Source organism: Gorilla gorilla, chromosome 10 (assembly GCF_029281585.2).
Source record: "Gorilla gorilla gorilla isolate KB3781 chromosome 10, NHGRI_mGorGor1-v2.1_pri, whole genome shotgun sequence".
Lineage (NCBI taxonomy): Eukaryota > Metazoa > Chordata > Mammalia > Primates > Hominidae > Gorilla > Gorilla gorilla.
The window spans coordinates 116,774,182-116,796,735 of NC_073234.2; the positions used below are offsets into that span (position 1 = coordinate 116,774,182).

Consider the following 22,554-nt stretch of genomic DNA (forward strand, 5'->3'; position numbering starts at 1 on the left):
GTTTGCTTTTTTTGTGTGTATGTGAGTTTTTGGTTTTTTTTTTTTTTTGGAGAGACAGGGTCTCCTTTGTTGCTCATGCTGGTCTTAAACACCTGGCCTTAAGCAACCATCCCACCCCAGCCTCCAAAGTACTGAGATTACAGGCATGAGCCACTGTGCCTGGACTTCATTTTATTTCTGAGAAGAGGACTTCCCTTAATTTTTAGTACAGGTCTGCTAGTGATTGATTCTTGCAGCTTTTGTTTGTCTTTTCTTGTCTTTGTTTTTGCAAGGTAATGTTGCTGGGTATAGAATTCTAGATTGACAGGTTTATTGTTTTTTTTTGTTTGTTTTTTCCTTCCAGTACTTTAAAGATGGTGCTCAACTGTATTCTGGCTTGTATTATTTCCAATGAGAAGTTATTCTTAACTTTGTTCCCCCAAATGTAATGTGTTTGGGGTTTTTTGTTTTTGTTTTGTTTTGTTTTTTGTTTGTTGTTGTTATTTTATGGCCTGGCCCTTGTAGACAGTTTCTGGATTTTTTTCATAGCTTTTTCTTAACTGCTTTTAAAAATGTATCTCTTTACCTTTGGTTTTAAGCCATTTGATTGTGAGTACCTTAGTGTTGTTTCTTTTATGATTCTTGTGCTTGGGGTTCATTGACCTTCTTGAATATGTAGATATGTAGTTTGCATCAAACTTGAAAATTTTTTTTCTTTTTTTTTTTTGAAACAGAATCTCACTCTGTCACCCAGGCTGGAGTGAGAATGTCACTCTGTCACCCAGGCTGCAGTGGCACAATCTCTGCTTACTGCAACCTCCTGTCTCTCAGGTTCAAGCGATTCTCCTACCTCAGCCTCTCTGGTAACTGGGACTACAGGCATACGCCTTGACTCTTGGCTAATTTTATTATATTTTTGGTAGAGACAGGGTTTCATTATGTTTTCCAGGCTGGTCTCGAACTCCTGACCTCAAGTAATCCACCCACCATGGCCTCCCAAAGTGTTGGGATTACAGGGTTGAGCCACTGTTCCCAGCCAAACTTGGAAATTTTCAAATATTATTTCTTTAAATATTTTTGGGTCCCCTTCTTGCCTTTGGAGACTCCAGTGTACATTATTAGGTCACTTGAAGTTGTTCCATAACTCAGAGACTTTTATATTGTTTTGCTTTGTTTTTTTCATCTTTTTTTTTTTCTGGGTTTCATTTTGTTTCATTTTTCTGCTGCTCTGTCTTCAGGTTCACTAATCTTTTCTTCTGCATTGTCTAATCTGCTGTAAATCCCATCCAGTAAATCTTCCCTCTCAGAATTGTCTTTTTTATCTCTAGAAGTTCAATTTCATCTTTTAAAAATATCTTTCATGTCTCTCCTTAACATGCTCATATTTTTCTCTCACTTCTTTTATTTTTCTAAATATTAATGTTTTAACCACTTATAACCATATGAGAATTTTATAAATTATTGCCAAGGCTGCTAGAAAACTTGCACAGTGTCTCGCTCTGTCTCCCAGGCTGGAGTGCAGTGGTATGATCATAGCTCACTGCATCTTCAAACTCCTGGACTCAAATGATCCTCCTACCTCTGCCTCCCAAGTACCTGGGACTCCAGGTGTACACCACTGCACCTGGCTAATTTTTAATTTATTTTTTGTAGAGATGGGGTTCTCGCTTTGTTGCCCAGGCTAGTCTCAAGTGATCCTCCCACATTGGCCTCCCAAGTAGCTGGGACTACAGGCAAGCATCACCATGCCCAGCTGTAATTTCTTATTAGGTGTCAGACATTATGAATTTTACCTTACTGGGTGTTGGGTACATTTGGATGTCTTTAAGTATTCCTGAGAATTATTCTCAGGTGCAGTTAGGTTACTTGTGAATAGTCTAATTCTTTAGAGTCTTGCTTTCAAGCTCTCTTAGGGCAGGAGCAGCCTTTAGTTTATGACTAATATGGCCCTGTTACTACTGAGACACTACCATTCTGAGTACCTAAATACCCAATGCCCTGTGTAGCATGAGGCATTTCACTCTGGCTGATAGGACTGTGAACTAGCCTCAACCTTATATGGTCTTTGATGATTGTTTTGCCTGTTCCCTTCTGTGGTTCTTTTCCCGTGTCTTCCTTACTCACGCTTACTGCTCAGTACTCAGCCGAAGACTCTAGGGGCTTGCTCTGTGCAGCTTTCCTCTGTGCAGCTCTCCTCTCTGGTGCTGTGCCCCGTGGACTCTAGCTACTGTAGCCTCAACCCTGTCTCCTAACTCAGAAAGACCACTGGGCTCTTTTTGGGTTTCTCTTCCTGTGCTGCAACTTAACAGTTCTCTCCACACAGTAAATTGGGGTAATTATAAGCCTCACTTTATTTATTTCTTTTCTCTCAGAGATCACTGGCCTGCAGTGGTTGATATCCAAGATTTGGAAACTGTCGTTTCATGTATTTTTTTTTTTTTTTCCCAAGACGCAGTCTCACTCTGTCGCCTAGGGTGGGGTACAGTGTCACAATCTTGGCTCACTGCAACCTCCGCCTCCCGGGATCAAGTGATCCTCCTGCCACAGCCTCCTGAGTAGCTGGGATTACAGGTGCACACCACCATGCCCAGCTAATTTTTGTATTTTTAGTAGAGATGGGGTTTCACCATGTTGGTCAGGCTGGTCTTGAACTCCTGACCTTGTGATCCACCAGCCTCAGCCTCCCAAAGTGCTGGGATTACAGGCGTGTGCCACCGCGCCTGGTCCGTTTCATGTATTTTGCCTGCTTTTCTAGTTTAAGGTCTAAAGGTAAATCCACTCTCTGTTTTTCATCATGGCCTGAAAGAGATGGCTCTGAGGCAGTGTACTTTTTTTTTTTTTTTTTTTTTTTTTTTTTGATAAAAGTTGCAGGGTACATGTGCAGGATGTGCAGGTTTGTTACATAGGTAAACATGTGCCGTGGTGGTTTGCTGTACCTACTAACCCATCACCTAGGTATTAAGCCCAGCATGCATTAGCTATTTTTCCTGATGATCTCCCTCCCCTCAACCCCCACCACCCACAATGTACTTTTGAGGGCTGAGTAGCACAATATATAGTTTTTGTCATTTGTCGATTTTTCTACATTGAATTTATTTCATTCGCTTTCTGTAGTCTTGAACCTATCAGGGAGGTCTGAGTGGAAAAGAGTCCAAAATATGTTAATAGCCTTTAAAGAATTATGTCATTCCTTTAAATCTATAGCATGTTTTCCTAGGGTTAGAGGGAAAAAATTAGTATAGTTTGGACATTCTTTCTCTTCTGTAATTACTGAGAACTTACTAACTTTTTCAATATACTGAGTTAGCCTTGCATTTTATTAGCAAATACTTGTTCTGCATGGATGTTCTTGATTTATTTTACAGCATGAAAATATAACCACTGCTGCCACAGAGATTATTGGAGCCATTTGCAAACATCTGTCTTGGTCAGCGTATATGTATTACTTGAAGCATTTCATTCATGTCTTACAAACAGGACAGATCAATCAAAAACTGGGTGTCAGGTGTGGTCAAACTTCTTATTTTTGTTTTGTTTTTTAAATGTAATTTATGGCTGCATAGTATTCCATGGTGTATATGTGCCACATTTTCTTAATCCAGTCTATCATTGTTGGACATTTGGGTTGGTTCCAAGTCTTTGCTATTGTGGATAATGCTGCAATAAACATACGTGTGCATGTGTCTTTATAGCAGCATGATTTATAGTCCTTTGGGTATATACCCAGTAATGGGATGGCTGGGTCAAATGGTATTTCTAGTTCTAGATCCCTGAGGAATTGCCACACTGACTTCCAAAAGTGATAAGTTCATGTCCTTTGTAGGGACATGGATGAAATTGGAAATCATCATTCTCAGTAAACTATCGCAAGAACAAAAAACCAAACACCGCATATTCTCACTCATAGGTGGGATTTGAACAATGAGAACATATGGACACAGGAAGGGGAACATCACACTCTGGGGACTGTTGTGGGTTGCGGGGAGGGGGGAGGGAGAGCATCGGGAGATATACCTAATGCTAGATGACGAGTTAGTGGGTGCAGTGCACCAGCATGGCAGATGTATACATATGTAACTAACCTGCACATTGTGCACATGTACCCTAAAACTTAAAGTATAATAATAATAAATAAATTTTTAAAAAAAGTAATTTAAAAAATATTTTCTGAATTAGTCTTTCTGTAATCTCAATTTACTTTTATCTTGTATTAATAAGGTTATGCTAATACTTGTTAAAATTAAAAATACTAATAAAAATAATTTTAATGTTTATTAGTGTTTAAATTTCCTCTCCTTTTATAATCCAATGATATTAATAATCAAATGAACATTTCTGTGTACTTTTTTTTTTAACAGTTTGCTAGTAATAGTGTTAGAAGCATTCCACTTTGACCACAAAACTCTTGAAGAACAAATGGGAAAAATTGAGAATGAAGAAAGTAAGTTTCTTAAACTTTCTTAAACAAGATTTTCATCTTATTCTTGGATAGTGTATGGCAATGGATTAAAGATGGTGACATTCAACTTAATCCCTTTGTCTGCTCTTACTAGCAATGGACAGTTAATGAGTCAGGAAGGAGACTAAAATAAATGGTTTAAGTATTCTTGGAAAACTTTATTTAACAAAGGAGAAGGCTAGTCTAAATTGTATTAGTGAAAAAATGTGAGCTGTAGATTATTTATATAGAAATCCAGTTTTATCACCTTCTTGTGTGAAAAGAGCATTACACAATGAATGGAAAGAAAGTGTAAGAAAATAAGTAATTAAAAATTAAAGCAGCAATTGGTGAAAAATAAACTGGATACAATAGAAAAGATCAACAAAGCTAAAAATAAATAAGTATTTGAAAAGATTATAAATTGGGCCAGGGACAGTGGCTCACAACTGTAATCCCAGCGACTTGGAAGGCTAAGGCAGAAGGATCAGTGGAGCCCAGGAGCTGGCTGCAGTGAGCTATGATCACCATAGCACCACTGCCTTCTAGCTTGGGTGACAGAGTGAGACCCTATGTCTAAAAAAAAAAAGAAATTAAAATAAATTTTTTAAAGATTATAAATTGGCAAATGCCTGACAAGATTGATCTGTAAAAATAGAAGATGTAATAAACATTACTAGGAATTAAAAAGGGTCACGATTAAGTGAAAAGGTATCTTTGTATTTATAAATGTGAATACTTGGCTGAGATGTACAAATTCTTAGAAAAATATAATACAAAAACTGACTTTAGAAGAAAATAGAAAATCCAGATAGATTTCTAACCATTAAAGGAATTGAATGCACAGTTAGGCTGGGGCACGGTGGCTCACACCTGTAATCCCAGCACTTTTGGGAGGCCTACGCAGGTGGATCACTTGAGGCCAGGAGTTCGAGACTAGCCTGGTCAACATAGCAAAACCCTGTCTCTACTAAATATACAAAAAATTAGCTGGACATGGTGGTGCACACTTGTAATCTCAACTACTCAGGAGGCTAAGGCATGAGAATTGCTTGAACCCAGGAGGAAGATGTTGCGGTAAGCTGAGATGTCACTACTGTACTCCAGCCTGGGTGACACAGCAAGACTCTGTCTCAAAAAAAAAAAAAAAAAAAAAGAAAAGAAAAAGAAATTCAATCTGCAGTTAGTCATCTGATGAAAACACCAGGCACAGATTGTTTTATGGCTTTTACCAAACATTCAAGGGGTAGATCGTTTCAGCCTATACCAGCTATTTCAGATGATTGGAAAAGAGGAATTCCCACTAACTTGTAAAATTGTTGTAATCGCATACCAGAAACTGACAAAGACTCTGGGCAGTTGGCTGTCATTAGGATTTTCATGCTCGTGAAGGGAGGTGCTTTATTTGGTTAAGATGTTCCTGCCCCCCAAGCCTCCCAGTGTGTTCCCCAATTACCCTGTACTTGCAGTTCTGTGTTCTTTTATAATCGGCAGTTTATTTGTCTCTCTTTAAACTCTAAACTGTGAGAAAGCAAAACCCATGGCCCTCTCATTTACTGCTCTTTCCTCAGCGCTTACCTTGCCTGCCCACATTTGCTGATTAGATATTTTTTATCGGAAGTTGGATGTTGGTGGGAAAAACTGCTTACCACAACTGTGTGGTTTCATTATTTGCTTTAAGGTGACTTTTGTTGTTTATTAAACATAGATGCAATTGAAGCAATTGAGTTACCAGAGCCTGAGGCCATGGAGTTAGAGCGTGTGGATGAGGAAGAGAAGGAATATACGTGCAAGAGTTTGTCAGACAGCGGACAACCGGGAACCCCTAATCCAGCTGACTCTGGAGGAACATCAGCTAAAGAATCCGAGTGTATCACAAAGCCTGTCTCTTTCCTTCCTCAAAACAAGGAAGAAATAGAGAGAACAATTAAAAATATCCAAGGAACCATAACTGGGGATATTCTCCCCAGGCTACATAAATGCCTTGCATCTACGGTAATAACTTTATTCGGGGTCCAGCAGGTCTGTGTGAATTCTTGTGTTGATGGGGCCCTGTCACACTGAGGCTCTTGGTGATTATTGGTTGATTTCAGCTTTTAGATTTCCTTTTATCTCAACACTTCACAATTCACCCCTCTACTCTTATCTCTTCAACTTCAGGCTTATCCTGCTGCAACTAAGCAGTAACGCTCCTTCTTTATGATTTTGATAGGGTAGATAAATGCTTTTCCATCTCCAAAGTAGTTATTAAGAGACTCCCATGTCCCAAAAAGGTTATTAAAAATTAGAATGTTTCCAATTTTCTACTTTTTGGTCAGTTCTGCACTATTCAAAATTCATCTTTCCTAGTTAACAGGGATAACATTCAGCAGTGCATTCTCATGAAGCCAGAGCCTTTCCTTCCTTCTCAGGGTGAAACACGGGTTGGCCAGCTATGGCTCAGGGACTAAATCTAGCCTGTGGCCTGTTTTTGTACGGTTTTATTGGAACACAATTATCCACTTGTTTACGTAGTGTTTAGTACTGCCTGTTCATCACAACAGCAGAGTTGAGTAACTTCAACAGAGCCCATAAAGCCAAAAATACTATATGGCCTTGTTCAGAAAAATTTTGCTAACTCCTGGTTTAAAATACGGATTTATATTTTGTATATTTGTAAATATTTATTTATATTTTGTATATTTGTAATACAAATTTATATATTTGTAAATAAACCTTTATTTGAGGCCCTGTATTTATTATATACTAACAGTGTCACTCACACAGTTGACAGTTCCCACCGACACACGTTTTATATGAGTTTCCTATACTTGACAGCAGTCTTAAGCCACATTGGTGAAAATCTGGCTTTATTTTTTTCTCATGGCTTCTTCGAAAAGTAGAACATGCTTACACCTGTTATTTTGATAATTTTTAGAGGGTTATCCTCAAATTAGATATTTGGTTTGTTTTTAAATAAACTTAGAAATGGGCTTAAGATCTATAGAAAGAGCGAGCTGTTTTTGTTTTCTTTCTTTTTCTTTTTGAGATGGAGTTTTGCTGTTGTTGCCCAGGCTGGAGTGCAGTGGCACGATCTCGGCTCACCACAACCTCCGCCTCCCAAGTTCAAACGATTCTCCTGCCTCAGCCTCCCAAGTAGCTGGGATTACAGGCATGCACCACCACGCCTGGCTAATTTTGTATTTTTAGTAGAGATGGGGTTTCTCCAGGCTGGTCAGGATGGTCTCAAACTCCCGATCTCAGATGATCTGCCCACCTCGGCTTCCCAAAGTGCTGGGATTACAGGCATGAGCCACTGCACCCAGCCTTTTCTTTCTTCTTTTTATGATCATCCATCCTTCTAGAAAAACTTGTCTTTCAAATACAAAGTTGCAGTGTTGGTAGATCACTGATCCATTTATTTTCATTTTAGCTTAACCTAAATTTTTCTTACAGACTAAAAGGGAAGAAGAACACAAGCTTGTCAAGTCAAAGGTTGTAAATGATGAGGAAGTTGTTCGAGTTCCATTAGCTTTTGCCATGGTTAAACTAATGCAGTCCCTTCCACAAGAAGTTATGGAAGCTAATCTGCCAAGGTATGTTTTTTAACAAATTAGAAGTTTAGTGAAACTCAAAAATTGGTTCTTTTCTTCCTTACTTTTGAGTCTCTTTTGTCAGGAAGAGGAAAAAGTACTGTCATAACTTGCTGTGGTTTCGAATCTTAACAGGAAAATTTGAGTTACGAGTAATTAAGAGACTAAAGGATATGTGTATGTTTAATTGCTTCTGTTTATTTGATTAGTCATTTTTCAACTTCTCATTTTCTAGTATTTTGCTGAAAGTGTGTGCCCTACTCAAGAACAGAGCCCAAGAAATCAGAGACATTGCACGCAGCACTCTTGCGAAAATAATAGAGGATCTTGGTGTGCACTTCCTCCAATATGTTTTAAAAGAATTACAGACTACTCTTGTCCGTGGATACCAGGTAAATTGCATCTTGTGCTTTATATTCAAGTTGTATTGGAGTTAAAATATTTGCAGCTTGAACACTGTAAGTTATGGAACTTCGGGCCTGTCTTTAATAAATTTGATCCACTGAAACACTGAGCAGTAATATTCAAAAGTTTCCAATTAGTATTAAGGAAATCTGTTGTTTAAATAGTTCCTATATCTGATTTTTAAAAGATCCTTATAGGCCTGGGTTACATGACCTATCTTTTTCTCTCAAATTACTTCATATCAAGTTTTATATTCTCTGAGTTCTTAATATAATTCTTTTGGGATGTGTATTGACTGTTATCACTGGTGTGAACGATAAAGAACATACACATCTGTTTAAGAGTTGGAATATAAAATGTAAATTACAAAATAAGGGGCTGGGTGCAGTGGCTTATGCCTGTATACCCAGCACTTTAGGAGGCCAAGACGGAAGGATCACTTTAAGCCAGGAGTTCAAGACCAGCCTGGTTAACATAGTGAGACCTTTTCCCTACAAAAACTAATAATAAAAATAGCCAAGTTTGGTGGCACACGTTTGTGGTCCCAGCTACTCAGGAGGCTGAGGTGGGAGGATTGCTTGAGCCTGGAAGGTCAAGGCTGCAGTGAGCTGTGATCGTGCCACAGAACTCCAGCCTGGGCTGCAGAGTGAAACCCTGTCTCAAAAAATAAAATAAGAGCGCCAAGTGGAATATACAGCACTCCAAGTAGTTACGTGGTATCTAGCCCCTCGCTGCTCCAAGCATGGCACCTGGACAGACAGTATCAGCAGCATCTGGGGGGTTGTGAGAAATGTATGATTTAAAGGTCCTACACCTGACCCTACAGAAACTGCATTTTCATATGATCCCTGGGTGATTTAAAGTTTGAGGAATGCTGCAGCTTCTTTTCAAGTAAGCAGCCATGTTACTTGTTGGGGTGGGGATGAAGAATGATGCTCAGAGAAAACAATTTTGGTACAGTCTACATGATTAAGACTCCTGGTAGTTAGCTTTACTTTGTACATCCTAGTTTGTTGATGGGTAAGGTTCCTAGTCTACAGACTGTAAGTCTAACACACTAAGAAATGTCATATTCATTTTGACTATCTTTCTTTGTATAGATTTTTAGTAGTTGCTCTATCGATTACCATATATTTCAATAGTCTACTGAGAATCAGTATTTTACCAATTCAAGTGGAATGTAGAAACCATATCACCCTGTATGGCCCTTTGCCCTTCACCCTTTGTATTATAGCTCTTTATGTATTAACGTTTCCGTATATTGAAAACTTCATTAGGCAATGTTATAATTTTTGTTTATAATTGTCAAACAAGTTTTAAGCACTCAAGAGGAGAGTAGTCTGTTCTACCTAGATATTTACAATTTCTGGTGTTCTTCCTTCATTTCTGAATTTCCACACTTCTTTCTAATATTTTGCTGTAGTCTAGAGGGTGTCATTTAGCAATGCAGTGGAGCAGGCATGGTGGGAACAGATTCTGTTAGTTTTCTTTCTTCTATGAATGTCTTCCTTTTACCTTCATTCCTGAAACATATTGTTGCTGGATATATAATTTCACTTTAACAGTTTTTTCTTTTTAGCTGTTTAGTTCTTTCCTTTAAAAATATTGTTCTATTTCCTTCCAGCCTTTGTTTTCTTTTCTTTTTTTTCCACATCAGGCAGATAATGCCCAACTATTGTAACAAGGTTGAGGGAGACATATCTCACACATAAACACAGAAAGCCAACCATCACACTTATAAATTATGAAGCATCCCTTCCTACCTTTCTGTTGAGTTATTCAATTTGTTGTCCCCCTCTTACTAATGTGCTGTTTTTCTCAGGCTGCTTTAAAGACTTTATCGTTATTTTTCAGCAGTTTGATCATGATGTGTCTAAGTGTGGATTTCTTTGGTTTACTCTGGTTGGCATTTTCTGAGCTTCTTGATCAAATTTGAAGACTTCGGCCAGTATTTCTTTGTTTTTTTGTTTTGTTGTCTTTTGTTTCTGGAGACAGAGTCCTGCTCTGTTGCTCAGGCTGGAGTGCACTGCGATCTTGGCTTACTGCAACCTCCACTTCTCGGGTTCAAGCAGTTCTCATGCCTCAGCCTCCGAAGTAGCTGTGATTACAGGCATGAGCCACCATGTCCAGCTAATTTTTTTGTATTTTTAGTAGAGATGCGGTTTCACCGTGTTATCCAGGCTGGTCTCAAATTCCTGGCCTCAACAGATCTGCCTGCCTTGGCCTCCCAAAATGCTGGGATTACAGGCGTGAGCGACTGCACCCAGCCCCAGTATTTTTTAAAGTAAATTTCCTGCAGTGCACTCTTTCTCCTCTCCTGGGACTCCAGTGAAATGAATGTTTATTTTTCTCCCACTGGTTCCTGAGGCTGTGTGTGTGTGTGTGTGTGTGTGTGTATGTGTATGTATGTGTGTATACATACATACATATATATATATATATATATATATATATTGCTCTTCTTCCACTCTGTTTAGGTTGGATAATTTATTTCAGTCTATCTGCAGCTTCACTGACTCTTCCCTCTTTCATATCTTTCTGCAATTGAGCTCATCCAATGAGTTTCTTATTTCAGTTTTTGGGTTTTTCAGTTCTAAAGTTTTCATTTATTTTTTCTTTAGATCTTCTGTTTCTTTGCTGACACTTAATTTTTGCATTTGTTTCAGTCTTTCAGCTAGAAAACTGGGGCTTTATTTTTCCCACTCTGCCATGTGCCTCCTGCAGCTGTGCCCATGTCAGGGGCCAAGCAATGGCAGCACAGAAAGAGAAAAGCAACTAGACTAGGCCAACCCTCTCAGAACTGTAGTTCCAATGAATGGAGAGGAAGCTTCCTCTCCCAGAGTTGTAGCTCCCGCCCTTCCCCGTTTCAAGGCCACTGCCACCACCACAGCATTGCGAGACATGGTACATTGAGAACTGGACATACAAGGAGGAATACATCTCTGTTCTTGAGGATTCATGCACACATTTTTAAGGAACACCTGAGGTGTTTAAATGAGTAGCCCTTTTTTTCTCTAACCATCTGTTCTTCAAGTCTATCCCATTATTAGTTAAAATAACTAAATTAGAGTTGAGAGAACAACTGATTTCAGCTTTAGTGTTAATCATGTAGACTGTACCAAAATTGTTCTCTTCGAGCATCACTCGTCATCCTCACCTCCACCAAAAGGATTTTTTACAGTTACAGGAAAGTTGGGCACAGTGGTGTGTACCTTTAGTGCCAGCAACTCAGGTGGCCGAAGTGGGAGGTGAACACCTTGAGCCCAGGGTGTTCAAAACCAGCATGATAACATAGCGAGACCCTGTCTCAAAATATGTATGTTAATTTCACAGCAAACATTTCAAATACAGGTGCTTTTTGACTTTTATGATGAGACAGTGTCCCAATAAATCCATCATAAAGTTGAAAAATCATAGATCAAAACATTGTAAGTCGGGAACCGTCTATATATAAAAGTACTTAAAGATCACAAGTAGGGGCCGAATGCTGTGGCTCACACCTGTAATCCCAGCACTTTGGAAAGCTGAGGCGGGCAGATCACTTGAGGTCAGGAGTTCAAGACCAGCCTGGCCAACATGCTGAAACCCTGTCTCTACTAAAAAATATCTGTATATAAAAATTGGCATGGTGGCACATGCCTGTAATCCCAGCTACTCGGGAGGCTGAGGCATAAGAATTTCTTGAACCCGGGAGGCAGAGGTTGCAGTGAGCTGAGATCGCACCACTGCACTCCAGCCTGGGTGACAGAGCAAGACTCTGCCTCCAAAAAAATAAAAGATCACAAGAAGGTACATAAGAAACTATGCGTTTAAGACCCAATCTACATTTTGACAACTAAATGTGTTTCCTTAGCCTATGACCATTATCTGTTATTTACCTTGTTAATTTCACAGCACTAGAAGCAGCATAAAGAATTCAAAAAGCCTGAGAGGCAGGATAACCTGTTGTGGAGCCTGGGACTCTGGTTTCTAATCTTCACTCCACCAGTTCCTACCTATGACCTCTTTGTGCCTCAGCTTCCTCATCTAAAAACTGCTGATGATGTAGTACCTACTCCATAGATTGGATGAGTGAGGCTTAAATGATTTAATACATGTAAGGTATTGATATAGTACCTACCCTGTAGTAAGCTCTCAGAAAACATCAGCTTGATTTTTGTTGGGTGCAAAAACTTGTTTCCTTCATAATATTTTATTTACAAGCTTTGATTACATTCAACATGGGCAAGCTCCTTAATTCACAGGTTGGTCTTCTTTCTTTAAAGTTCAAGACTCTTGGCCAGGCATGGTGGCTCACTCCTGTAATCGCAGCACTTAGGGAGGCTGAGGCAGGCGAATCACCTGTGGTCAGGAGTTCGAGATCAGCCTGGCCAACATGATGAAACCCCATCTTTACGAAAAATACAAAAAAATTAGCCAGGCACGGTGCCGGGTGACTGTAATCCTAGCTACTCAGGAGGCTGAGACAGAAGAATCTCTTAAACTCGGGAGACGGAGGTTGCAGTGAGCCAAGATTGCACCATTGCACTCCAGCCTGGGCTACAAGAGCAACACTCTGTCTCAAAAATAAATAAATAAATAAATAAATAAATAAAAAAAAATAAAGTTCAAGACTCTTGTGCCTTTCTTTATAAATCACTGGCCTGGTTTAGTCACAACAATAGATCCTAAGAATGGTAGTGGGTTTCTGAACACCTTTGGTACAAAGTGATCATTTGGTTACAAGATTTTAGATAGTGAAATAACTATGTGTCATTTGTCGAAGCTTCTTCTGGCAATAAAAGACATATAAACCCTGAGTGTTCTCTTTGCAGTGCTTCCTAGATCTTATGTTTTCCTAGTGTGACATTGTTAATATTCATGTTGTTGCTGTGTGTCTCATGTTAGGTCCATGTGCTGACTTTCACTGTTCACATGCTGCTGCAAGGCCTCACCAATAAGCTGCAGGTCGGAGATTTGGACTCTTGTTTAGATATAATGATTGAGGTAAGACTTACAGAAACGAATTCTAATTTTTTTTTAAGTGGGCCAACGACACAAAAAAATCAATTCACAAAATAAGAAATATCCCATAAAAATGAAAATAATGTAACACCTCATCTTTTAGATTAGCAGAGGTTTAAAGAGCTAAGACTAAAGCGAGATGGGCACTCTGTCACTGCAAGGAGGTCATAAATTGATATGATCTTTCCGGAAAGTAAGTTGCCATTTTGTATCAAGAGCTTTTGAAATGAGAAAAGATTTTCAGTCACATCTAAGAATCTATTTTTAAGAAATAAGTTATGTTCACAGGAGCTTTATTTATAATACAGTCGGAAATTAATAATAACTTTTAAAATTGGGCCGGGCACTGTGGCTCATGCCTGTAAACCCAGCACTTTGGGAGGCTGAGGTGGGCAGATCACTTGAGTCCAGGAGTTTGAGACCAGCCTGGCCAACATGGTGAAACCCCGTCTCTAACAAAAATACAAAAACTAGCCAGGCATGGTGGTGCGCACCTGTAATCCCAGCTACCTAGGAGGCTGAAGCAGGAGAATCCCCTGAACCTGGGCCGTGGAGGTTGCAGTGAGCACAGGCTGCGCCACTGCACTTCAGCCTGGGCGACAGAGTGAGACTCTGTCTCAAAAAAACAAAACAAAACAAAATTGGATAGTGTGCTAATTTGGAGGCTACCATTGTGAAGATAATAAATTTGCCACATAACCTTTTGTTCATTTGTTTTAAAATGTAGACACTAACATTTTGAATCTCAATTTAAATATTTACATTAGGCCAGGCACAATGGCTCACACCTGTAATTCCAGCACTTTGGGTTGCTGAAGTGGGTGGATGACTTGAGACCAGGAGTTTGAGACCAACCTGTGCTACATGGTGAAACCCCATCTCTGCTACAAATACAAAACTTAGTCAGGTGGGGTGGCACATGCCTGTGATCCCAGCTACTTAGGAGGCTGAGACACAAGAATTGCTTGAACCCAGGAGCTGGAGGTTGCAATGAGCTGAGATCATGCCACTGCACTCCAGCCTGGGTGCCAGAGTGGGACTCTGTCTCAAAAAATAAGGTAATTAATTAGACTAATAATTAATTAGATTGCAAATATTTGTAATTTATAATTAGAATGTAAATAATTAATTAGATTGCAAATATTCTGAGAACTTCTTGAAGGGAAATTAAGCTACTCTTTGGTACATCAAAAAAGAAGTAACTGTCTGTAAAGTCATACAATTATATATGTACATCTGTGAAGGATTTTTCTTTGTTTCCCATTAGTATCACCTTTAAGTGTTTCTTATGTGTTTGTTCTTTTAGTAATTGGTCCCTAAATTGCATTGAAAACAAGTGCATTCTAAAAGAAATTTCTTCCGTCTAATTTGAGTCCAGTCCAACTTGCATTTCTTTGATTTGGACATACCAGGGCCTTTTTTCAGTGACTGCTTATGTTGGCATATCTTGCTGAGTGCATATAATTGCCATTTGTCCTTTTTCTTCCAAAGATTTTTAACCATGAGTTGTTTGGTGCTGTTGCTGAAGAGAAGGAAGTAAAGCAGATCCTCTCCAAAGTCATGGAAGCACGAAGAAGCAAAAGTTACGACTCTTATGAAATCCTCGGCAAGTTTGTAGGAAAAGATCAGGTTACAAAACTCATCCTTCCATTAAAAGAGGTAAGGACATAAATGCAATTCAGGAGATCACAGCATTACAATCTCATGAGTTCCTAAAAGGAACCATGCAGGGCAAACTGAAACACTGTTCTTGATCACCCATGATTTCCTTTGGTGATAGGGCCCCAGGACCATATGGCCAGTGAGTGAATGCTTTGATTCAAAAATCATAGTCCCCTATGTAAACCATGAGATGAGAAAGAAAGGCAACAAGAATTGAGTGCAGGTGAATATTATAGCTGGGTCAAGTCAGCAGCTAAGAACATGAAGAAATCCAGAGGCACACAAGCCGCATAGTGCTTATCTCTGAGGTTGAGGTTATGAGTAACATTTCCTTATATGTTATGTCCATGTTTGAAATTTTATTAAGAATTTATTTTAGGCCAGGCATGGTGGCTCACACCTGTAATTCCAGCAATTTGGAAAGCCAAGGCAGGAGGAATTGCTTGAGCCCAGGAGTTTGAGACCAGCCTGGGTAACATAGCAAGACCATGTCTCTATTTAAAAATGTATATTTACATTTACAAAAAAATTCATTTTAGTTAGGAGTAAATATATATTAGAAAGCCTTTGGACAAATTGCCACTTCCAGGTTGCCAAGAGGAAGAAAACTGGCATTTATTGACATATTATATTCTAAGCACTGCTACATTATCTCTCCTAATCTTCACACCCTGTGAGATTGCTGGTACTTCCATTTTACAAATAAGAAAATTCAGGCTTGGAAAGGTAGAAAGGAACATGGTTAAAGAGAAAAGTCAGGGTTTAGGGTTTAGTTCCAGATCTTTCTGATCCAAGTTCACATTCCTACCATGGTTTCATTCTGCCTCCTGAAGATCAGGGAATGTAATTTACCCACCTTCCTATTGACTTCTGTGCCTATTGCAGAGGTGAACATCCAGTAAATGTTATTAATTTATTAGTTTTGTGTATTAAAACTAGAGCAAAGAGCACTATCTATTGACATGAATTACATTAGGTCTAAATGTTCTGGTGCTAGATGAACTCCATAATTACTCCTAGAATGCATTTACTTTTATCTGAGCCTTATCTAAGAATGTTAGATGCATTTTCAGGATGAAAAAGAGTCAACAGAGCACATATATCCATGATGTATATTACAAAGTCCCTCCAAGGTATTGAGAGTTAATACTATGTCTCATGCAAGATAATAGCTCTGAAGCACCAAGTATTTCCTGAGGTTGCTGATCCTGGTTCCCATTAGGTTCCTCTGATTTGGCCCAATAATTGATATCAGACCCTGAGGCTTGGCCATAGTAGCACTTCATTCTCGTGGTTTTCTATGAGGAGTGAATACATTTTGTTGATTTTGTGTGTGTGTGTGTGTGTGTGTGTGTGTTTGCCTCTAAGTCACCCCTGTTAATGTACCAGGAGAGTTGATGTTAACTTAGAAGTCTCTTATCTCTGGCATTGTGCTCTGAGGCCTCACCAGCAGAGAACAGGGAGGGAGTGGAGGAAACCCTGAGGCTCACAAGCCTGCACAGTGGTTCTTCCTGGGATTGAGACTATAGTTAACTTTCACCTTATATGTTATATCTGTGTTTGAAATTATATTAAGAATGCTTTTTAATTAAGAGAAAGCCAAACGTATATTAGAAAGCTAATATATAAAAGAAAACTGCCATTATGACAAATCAAAATGCATTTCTGTGTCATCTCAGCATGACATTTATGTTTTGCCTTTAGATCTTACAAAATACCACGAGTTTGAAACTGGCCCGGAAAGTTCATGAAACTTTACGCCGAATCACAGTGGGATTAATTGTAAATCAGGAAATGACAGCTGAATCCATTCTATTACTCAGTTATGGTTTGATCAGTGAAAATCTTCCCCTGTTAACAGAGAAAGAAAAGTAAGTTGGAAAAAAAACAAACTGTCATTTAGGTCTCTGCGTCTGATAAGCCATTCTGTGGGTTGTTTTAATAATTTGCTTTAGTAAAAAATAAAATTATATCCACCTGAGTTCTCAGATGGTACTTTATGGTGTGATACATTTCAACATGAGATTTTCTCATAAATGAGGTAGCAGTGACAACAGCCAATTATTTTGGCATTTCCCTGATACCATTTTTTAAAAAGATTTATTGATTCAAAGATAGGATAGATTTTAAATCTGTATCGTGTATTCTGATTAAACAGAGATTGAGACCTTAAAAGATTTTAAAATATCTTATAGGCTGGGCACAGTGGCTCATGCCTGTAATCCCAGCACTTTGGGAGGCTGAGGAGGGCAGATCACCTGAGGTCAGGAGTTTAAGACCAGCCTGGCCAACTTGGTGAAACCCCGTTCTCTACTAAAAACACAAAAATTAGCCAGGCATGGTGCTGGGCACCTGTAATCCCAGCTACACAGGAGGCTGAGGCAGGAGAATCACTTGAACCCGGGAGGCAGAGGTTGGAGTGAGCCGAGATCGCGCCACTGTACTCCAGGCTGGGCAACAGAGCGAGACTGTCTCAAAAAACAAAATCTTATATATTAGTAAACTTCATTTTGGTCTTGCTTCTGTGGTCTAAGAGAGACTCGTTGGCATTTATTTTCAGAAATCAAACAAGGGAGTATCCTGCTGTTGATCCTAATATAAAGATGTTGTCCTAGTAACCTTAATCAACAGCCTAATAATCTCTTCTGTGTCTCATGGTTTGGGGGTTCGGGGAGGGGCAAAACCCAAGCAAATGGCACATTATTTAGTGCTGGGCTCTCGTCACTTTAGAAGGGCCACTCTAATTTCTTGGAATGCAGCTGACAGTGTTCTTTACCCTCTTCTCATGCCACGTGATTGACAGAAATCCAGTAGCCCCAGCACCAGATCCACGTCTACCACCCCAGAGCTGCCTTCTGCTTCCCCCAACTCCAGTTCGAGGTGGACAGAAAGCTGTTGTGAGCAGGAAAACCAACATGCACATATTTACTGAGTCCGGGCTTCGGGTAAGAATTAACCTTAAAATGAGACTTGCTACTTTCAGGGAGTCTGCACCTTTTAATCTTCTGTTGAATTTCTAGTACTGCTCACTTCCATTGGAAATGCCTTACTGTAAATACATTTTAGATTTTTTTTTTTACAGGTGCATTGGTCCATTTATTATTTATCTCTTGCAGCACTTACATTGAAGATGTAACTGTCCCAGAATTAATGATTCTGCTCTAATATGTATTAAGGTCTTACTGATGCTTTGCCCATGAGTCCCTCTGAACTACTTTGAATTTTTTTAAGAGATGGTGAGTGGCCAGACATGGTGGCACACACCCATAATCCCAGCACTTTGGGAGGCTACGGCGGGGGGATCACTTGAGGAGAGGAGTCTGAAACCAGCCTGGGCAACATAGCAAGACTCTATCTCTACAAAAAAAAAAAAAATATTTTTTAATTAGCCAGGCATGATTGCACGTACCTGTAGTCCTAGTTACTCAGGAGGCTAAGGTGGGAGAATCACTTGAGCCCAGGAGTTTGAGGCTGCAGTGAGCTATTAACGCACCACTGCACTCCAATATGGACAATATAGTGAGACCCTATCTCTAAAAAAAAATAATAAAAATAAAATAAAAGATGGTGAGCTTTTAAAAGCATAAATCTAATCATTTCCTTTTTAAAACCCTTCATTGACTCGCATTTTTCTAACACACGTTCCAGCCACCCTGGCTTCCCTTCCCATCTAGAAAGTCACCATACTCTTTCCTGCCTTAGGAACTCACCGCCCACTCTTTGCTCTACAAAGATTCCCACAGAACTCTCAAAGCACCCTACCTGTACGCATCATCATTTCCTTAGAGTCTGGCTAAGATCCATCAATACAGAGACCATGTCCATCCTGGTTATTGCCATATCCTGCGTACTGAGCCAGTGCCTGGAATCACAGTAGATGCTGAGAAAATTGACTGGGAAACAGTGGTAGCATCTCAGCTGCACAGCGAGCTCTCACTTTGACTTACTGAGACCCTCCCAGACAGTTTGTCGTTCCTTAAAAATTTTTTATTATTTCTAATAGAAGTATCTTAACATTTCTTGCTTTTCTCTAAACATCATTTCACATTTACCTAACTCATCTGGTCTAATGGGCAACTAATGTGAAATACCTGTTTGAACTCTCTTAGCTGCTGCATCTGAGTCTGAAGGCTTCCAAGATCAAGTCTTCAGGTGAACGTGTCCTGGAAATGCTGGATCCTTTTGTGTCTCTCCTCATAGACTGCCTGGGCTCCATGGATGTAAAGGTAAGCATCGGTTTGCACTCTGCATTGGAGCATTTATTTCTTCAGAAGAACTATGTTTTGCAGAATACCTAATGGTTGTATTTGGGCTCAAGCTTTATGAGATGATTGAGGTTTTTTTGTTTGGTTGGTGGGTTTTTTGGGTTTTTTGGGGTTTTTGGTTTTTTTTTTTTTTTTTTTTTTTTGAGACAGAGTCTCGCTTTGTCACCTAGGCTGGAGTGCAGTGGTGCAATCTTGACTCATTGCAACTTCCACCTCCTAGGTTCAAAGGATTCTCCTGCCTCAGTCTTGCCTCAGCCTCCCAAGTAGCGGGGACTACAGACGCACACCACTACGCCCGGCTAACTTTTGTATTTTTAGTAGACACGGGGTTTCATCTTGTTGGCCAGACTGGTCTCAAATCCCTGACCTCAGATGATCTGCCCTCCTTGGCCTCCTAAAATGCTGGGATTACGGGCATGAGCCACCGTGCCCGGCCGAGATTATTGAGTTTTTAAAGAGATTTATGACATCGTGAACCAACCACTATTTGCTACATTAAATCGCTTCTCAATTTACTAATTCTATACATTTGGATAGCCTTTAACAGTTCTAAAAGCCCTCCTAGGTACCTTAAGGATTTCACTGGATCCTCACAACTTCATGAGGGTGAATGATTTTGTCCCCTTACCAATCATCATCATCATCACCTTTGTCACTATTACTGCTCCGTGCTATGAATCCCAAGAACATTATTTCTGATCCTCACAACCACCCCTGAGGCATATATTCTTACTATTTATGTTTTATAAATGAGAAAATTAGGGCGAGGGCCTAGGTACAGATCTAGGCTATGAACCTAGGTGCCGAGAGGTTAAGTAACATCTCTAGAGTCAAACAGGTAATCAGCTGCAGAGCTGGGATGTAAGCCAAGGTCTTTCCGACTCCCAAGCTCGCTCTTCTGTGTCTTAATCCAGCCCACTGAAGAGCTCTCAGCAGCCAGAGCAGCACGGGTGTTATTAGATGGAGCTGAACTAGCTGATCCTGGTGCTTTCAAAGGTTTGGCCTTAGAGGTTCAGGGATCTCAGCACACTTTTTCCATGTCTTTTGCCGTAGCACTTTACTATATTAAATGATAGTCAACTGTTCCCGTGCCTAATTTCTGAGTTAACTGTCTGCTGCATAAATGCAGAGATGGTATCCTTTTTATCTTTGTATTTATAATACCCAGTAGAGTGCCTTGTATACCTAATTCAAGCTTAGTAAGAGTAGATTACATTAAAGTACCATTCTAGAAAACAGAAAAGTCATTTAAGATGTATTTTTCCAAAAAAATTGTAAAATTGACCAACCTATCCAAATCATATAACCTCCATAAACCCCTATAAGTAGGTTAAAAATATGGCCGGGCATGGTGGCTCAGGCTTATGACCCCAGCACTTGGGAGGCTGAGGCAGGAGGATTGCTTGAGCCCAGGAGTTCAAGACCAGCCCAAAAATGTTTAAACAAAGATTAAATTGTAAAAAGAATATGGTGCCTTTTCTTATTTCCTCATGATCTACCATCATAAGGATCCATTGTTACGGATAAGCAATAAATTCTTCTACAACCACGAATTGTAAATGTCTTTATCTTCTTACATTTTGGGCACAGTTCTTCCAGAGTGGGCTGCGCTTAGCATCTTATTTATTCAGCACAATCATTTAAAGAGTCTGCATAGCCTCAGGTGCTGGATAGTTGGATTCGGTCACATCACAGGTTGGTGGTGTTTTGTTTTGTTTTTTTTCAGGTGATCACAGGTGCTTTACAGTGCCTCATCTGGGTCTTGAGGTTCCCACTACCTTCCATAGAAACAAAAGCAGAGCAGCTGACAAAACACCTCTTCCTTCTGCTGAAGGACTATGCAAAGCTCGGGGCCGCCAGGGGCCAGAACTTCCACCTTGTGGTCAATTGTTTCAAGGTGAGATGTCTTCACTTGCACTTGGAAAAAGCCAGGATGGAGCCGGATGCAGTGGCTCGTACCTACAATCCCAGCACTTTGGGAGGCTGAGGTGGGAGGATTACTTGAGCCTAAGAGTTCAAGACCACCTGGGTCAGCATAACGAGACCCTGTGTCTACATTAAAAAAAAAAAAAATTAGCTGGGCATGGTGATGTGTACCTGTAGTCCCAGCTACTTGGGATGCTGAGGCAGGAGGATCACTTGACGGGAGTTAGAGGCTGCAGTGAGCTATGATCACATCACTGCACTCCAGCCTGGGTGACAGAGTGAGACCTCGACTCATAAAAAGCTAGAACCAGGATTAACATCAAAGTTAGTTTTCTCCATTGCCCTTTGTGGTTATGGCCAAAATTTTTTCCAGAGTAATTTGCCAAGGCTAGAGGGCTGGCACCCTGTTTGGAAAAGCATACTTGTGTGTTGTGTTAAGTCCTTGTCATTTCACTGGATCCCAACTGTGGGATGTGCTGGCTGTTAACATCACTATTGTAACTTGCAGTGTGTGACCATACTTGTCAAGAAAGTCAAGTCTTACCAGATAACTGAAAAACAGCTCCAAGTTCTACTGGCCTATGCTGAGGAGGACATTTATGATACTTCAAGACAAGCCACTGCCTTTGGTCTTCTGAAGGTATGGTGTCGCCAGAATGTTGACTGTTAACGGTTTATGAGTTTCACAGCAGATATTTTGAACACATAGATCATAGTGTTTTGACTAGCCGTAGACTTCTGAAATTGAGTAATTTGTAAAGATTATTATGATTTTGGTGGGTCAATTACAGGCGAACATTTGCTTATGAAAAATGTTTAAATGTGAGCTCTGTATTAACATTTCCGGGGAATTCTGTACAAATACAGGTATTCTGTTTTTATTTATATGTTTTTCTTCTTAGTGTAGTAAAATGTACATAACATAAAACTCACCATTTAAAAAAATTCACCATTTTTACCCATTTGAAGTGTATGTTTAAGTGTTGTGTGTTCTTTGTGCTTAAGTGTCTATCCTTTTTCTTTTGAAGATACTTTCTTGTGTTTGAAAATGTCCTGTGGTTGCTTTAGCATCAAATCTGCTTCCACGCATCTGCAGCAAAACACATGAAATGAGAATGTCTTTTCCTTTTGTATCTTAGGCAATTTTATCAAGAAAGCTGTTGGTCCCAGAAATCGATGAGGTCATGCGGAAAGTATCCAAGTTGGCAGTCTCTGCACAAAGTGAACCTGCCAGGGTCCAGTGCAGACAGGTTTGTAGAGAGCACTTATCCCCATAGCAAGGGCTGGGCCCTGCTGCATCTTT

General features: G+C 39.8%; 1 protein-coding gene and 1 non-coding gene across 2 annotated transcripts in view; one reads left to right on the forward strand and one right to left on the reverse strand.

Moving 5' to 3' along the window:
• Window positions 1-22,554, forward strand: part of UTP20 (UTP20 small subunit processome component) — a 108,466-nt gene that overhangs the window by 70,503 nt on the left and 15,409 nt on the right. Inside the window, exons 39-51 of the mRNA XM_031000985.3 lie at window positions 3,345-3,484; window positions 4,338-4,420; window positions 6,126-6,412; window positions 7,853-7,992; window positions 8,225-8,381; window positions 13,282-13,380; window positions 14,890-15,057; window positions 16,765-16,931; window positions 17,864-18,005; window positions 19,170-19,286; window positions 21,052-21,222; window positions 21,760-21,891; window positions 22,391-22,501. Coding sequence (XP_030856845.2) covers window positions 3,345-3,484; window positions 4,338-4,420; window positions 6,126-6,412; window positions 7,853-7,992; window positions 8,225-8,381; window positions 13,282-13,380; window positions 14,890-15,057; window positions 16,765-16,931; window positions 17,864-18,005; window positions 19,170-19,286; window positions 21,052-21,222; window positions 21,760-21,891; window positions 22,391-22,501 — 1,914 coding nt within the window. The remainder of the gene's footprint in view (window positions 1-3,344; window positions 3,485-4,337; window positions 4,421-6,125; window positions 6,413-7,852; window positions 7,993-8,224; window positions 8,382-13,281; window positions 13,381-14,889; window positions 15,058-16,764; window positions 16,932-17,863; window positions 18,006-19,169; window positions 19,287-21,051; window positions 21,223-21,759; window positions 21,892-22,390; window positions 22,502-22,554) is intronic.
• On the reverse strand, window positions 10,046-10,147 carry LOC115930372 (small nucleolar RNA U13). The gene has a single exon (XR_004067004.1). It is a non-coding gene; the product is annotated as a small nucleolar RNA U13 (small nucleolar RNA).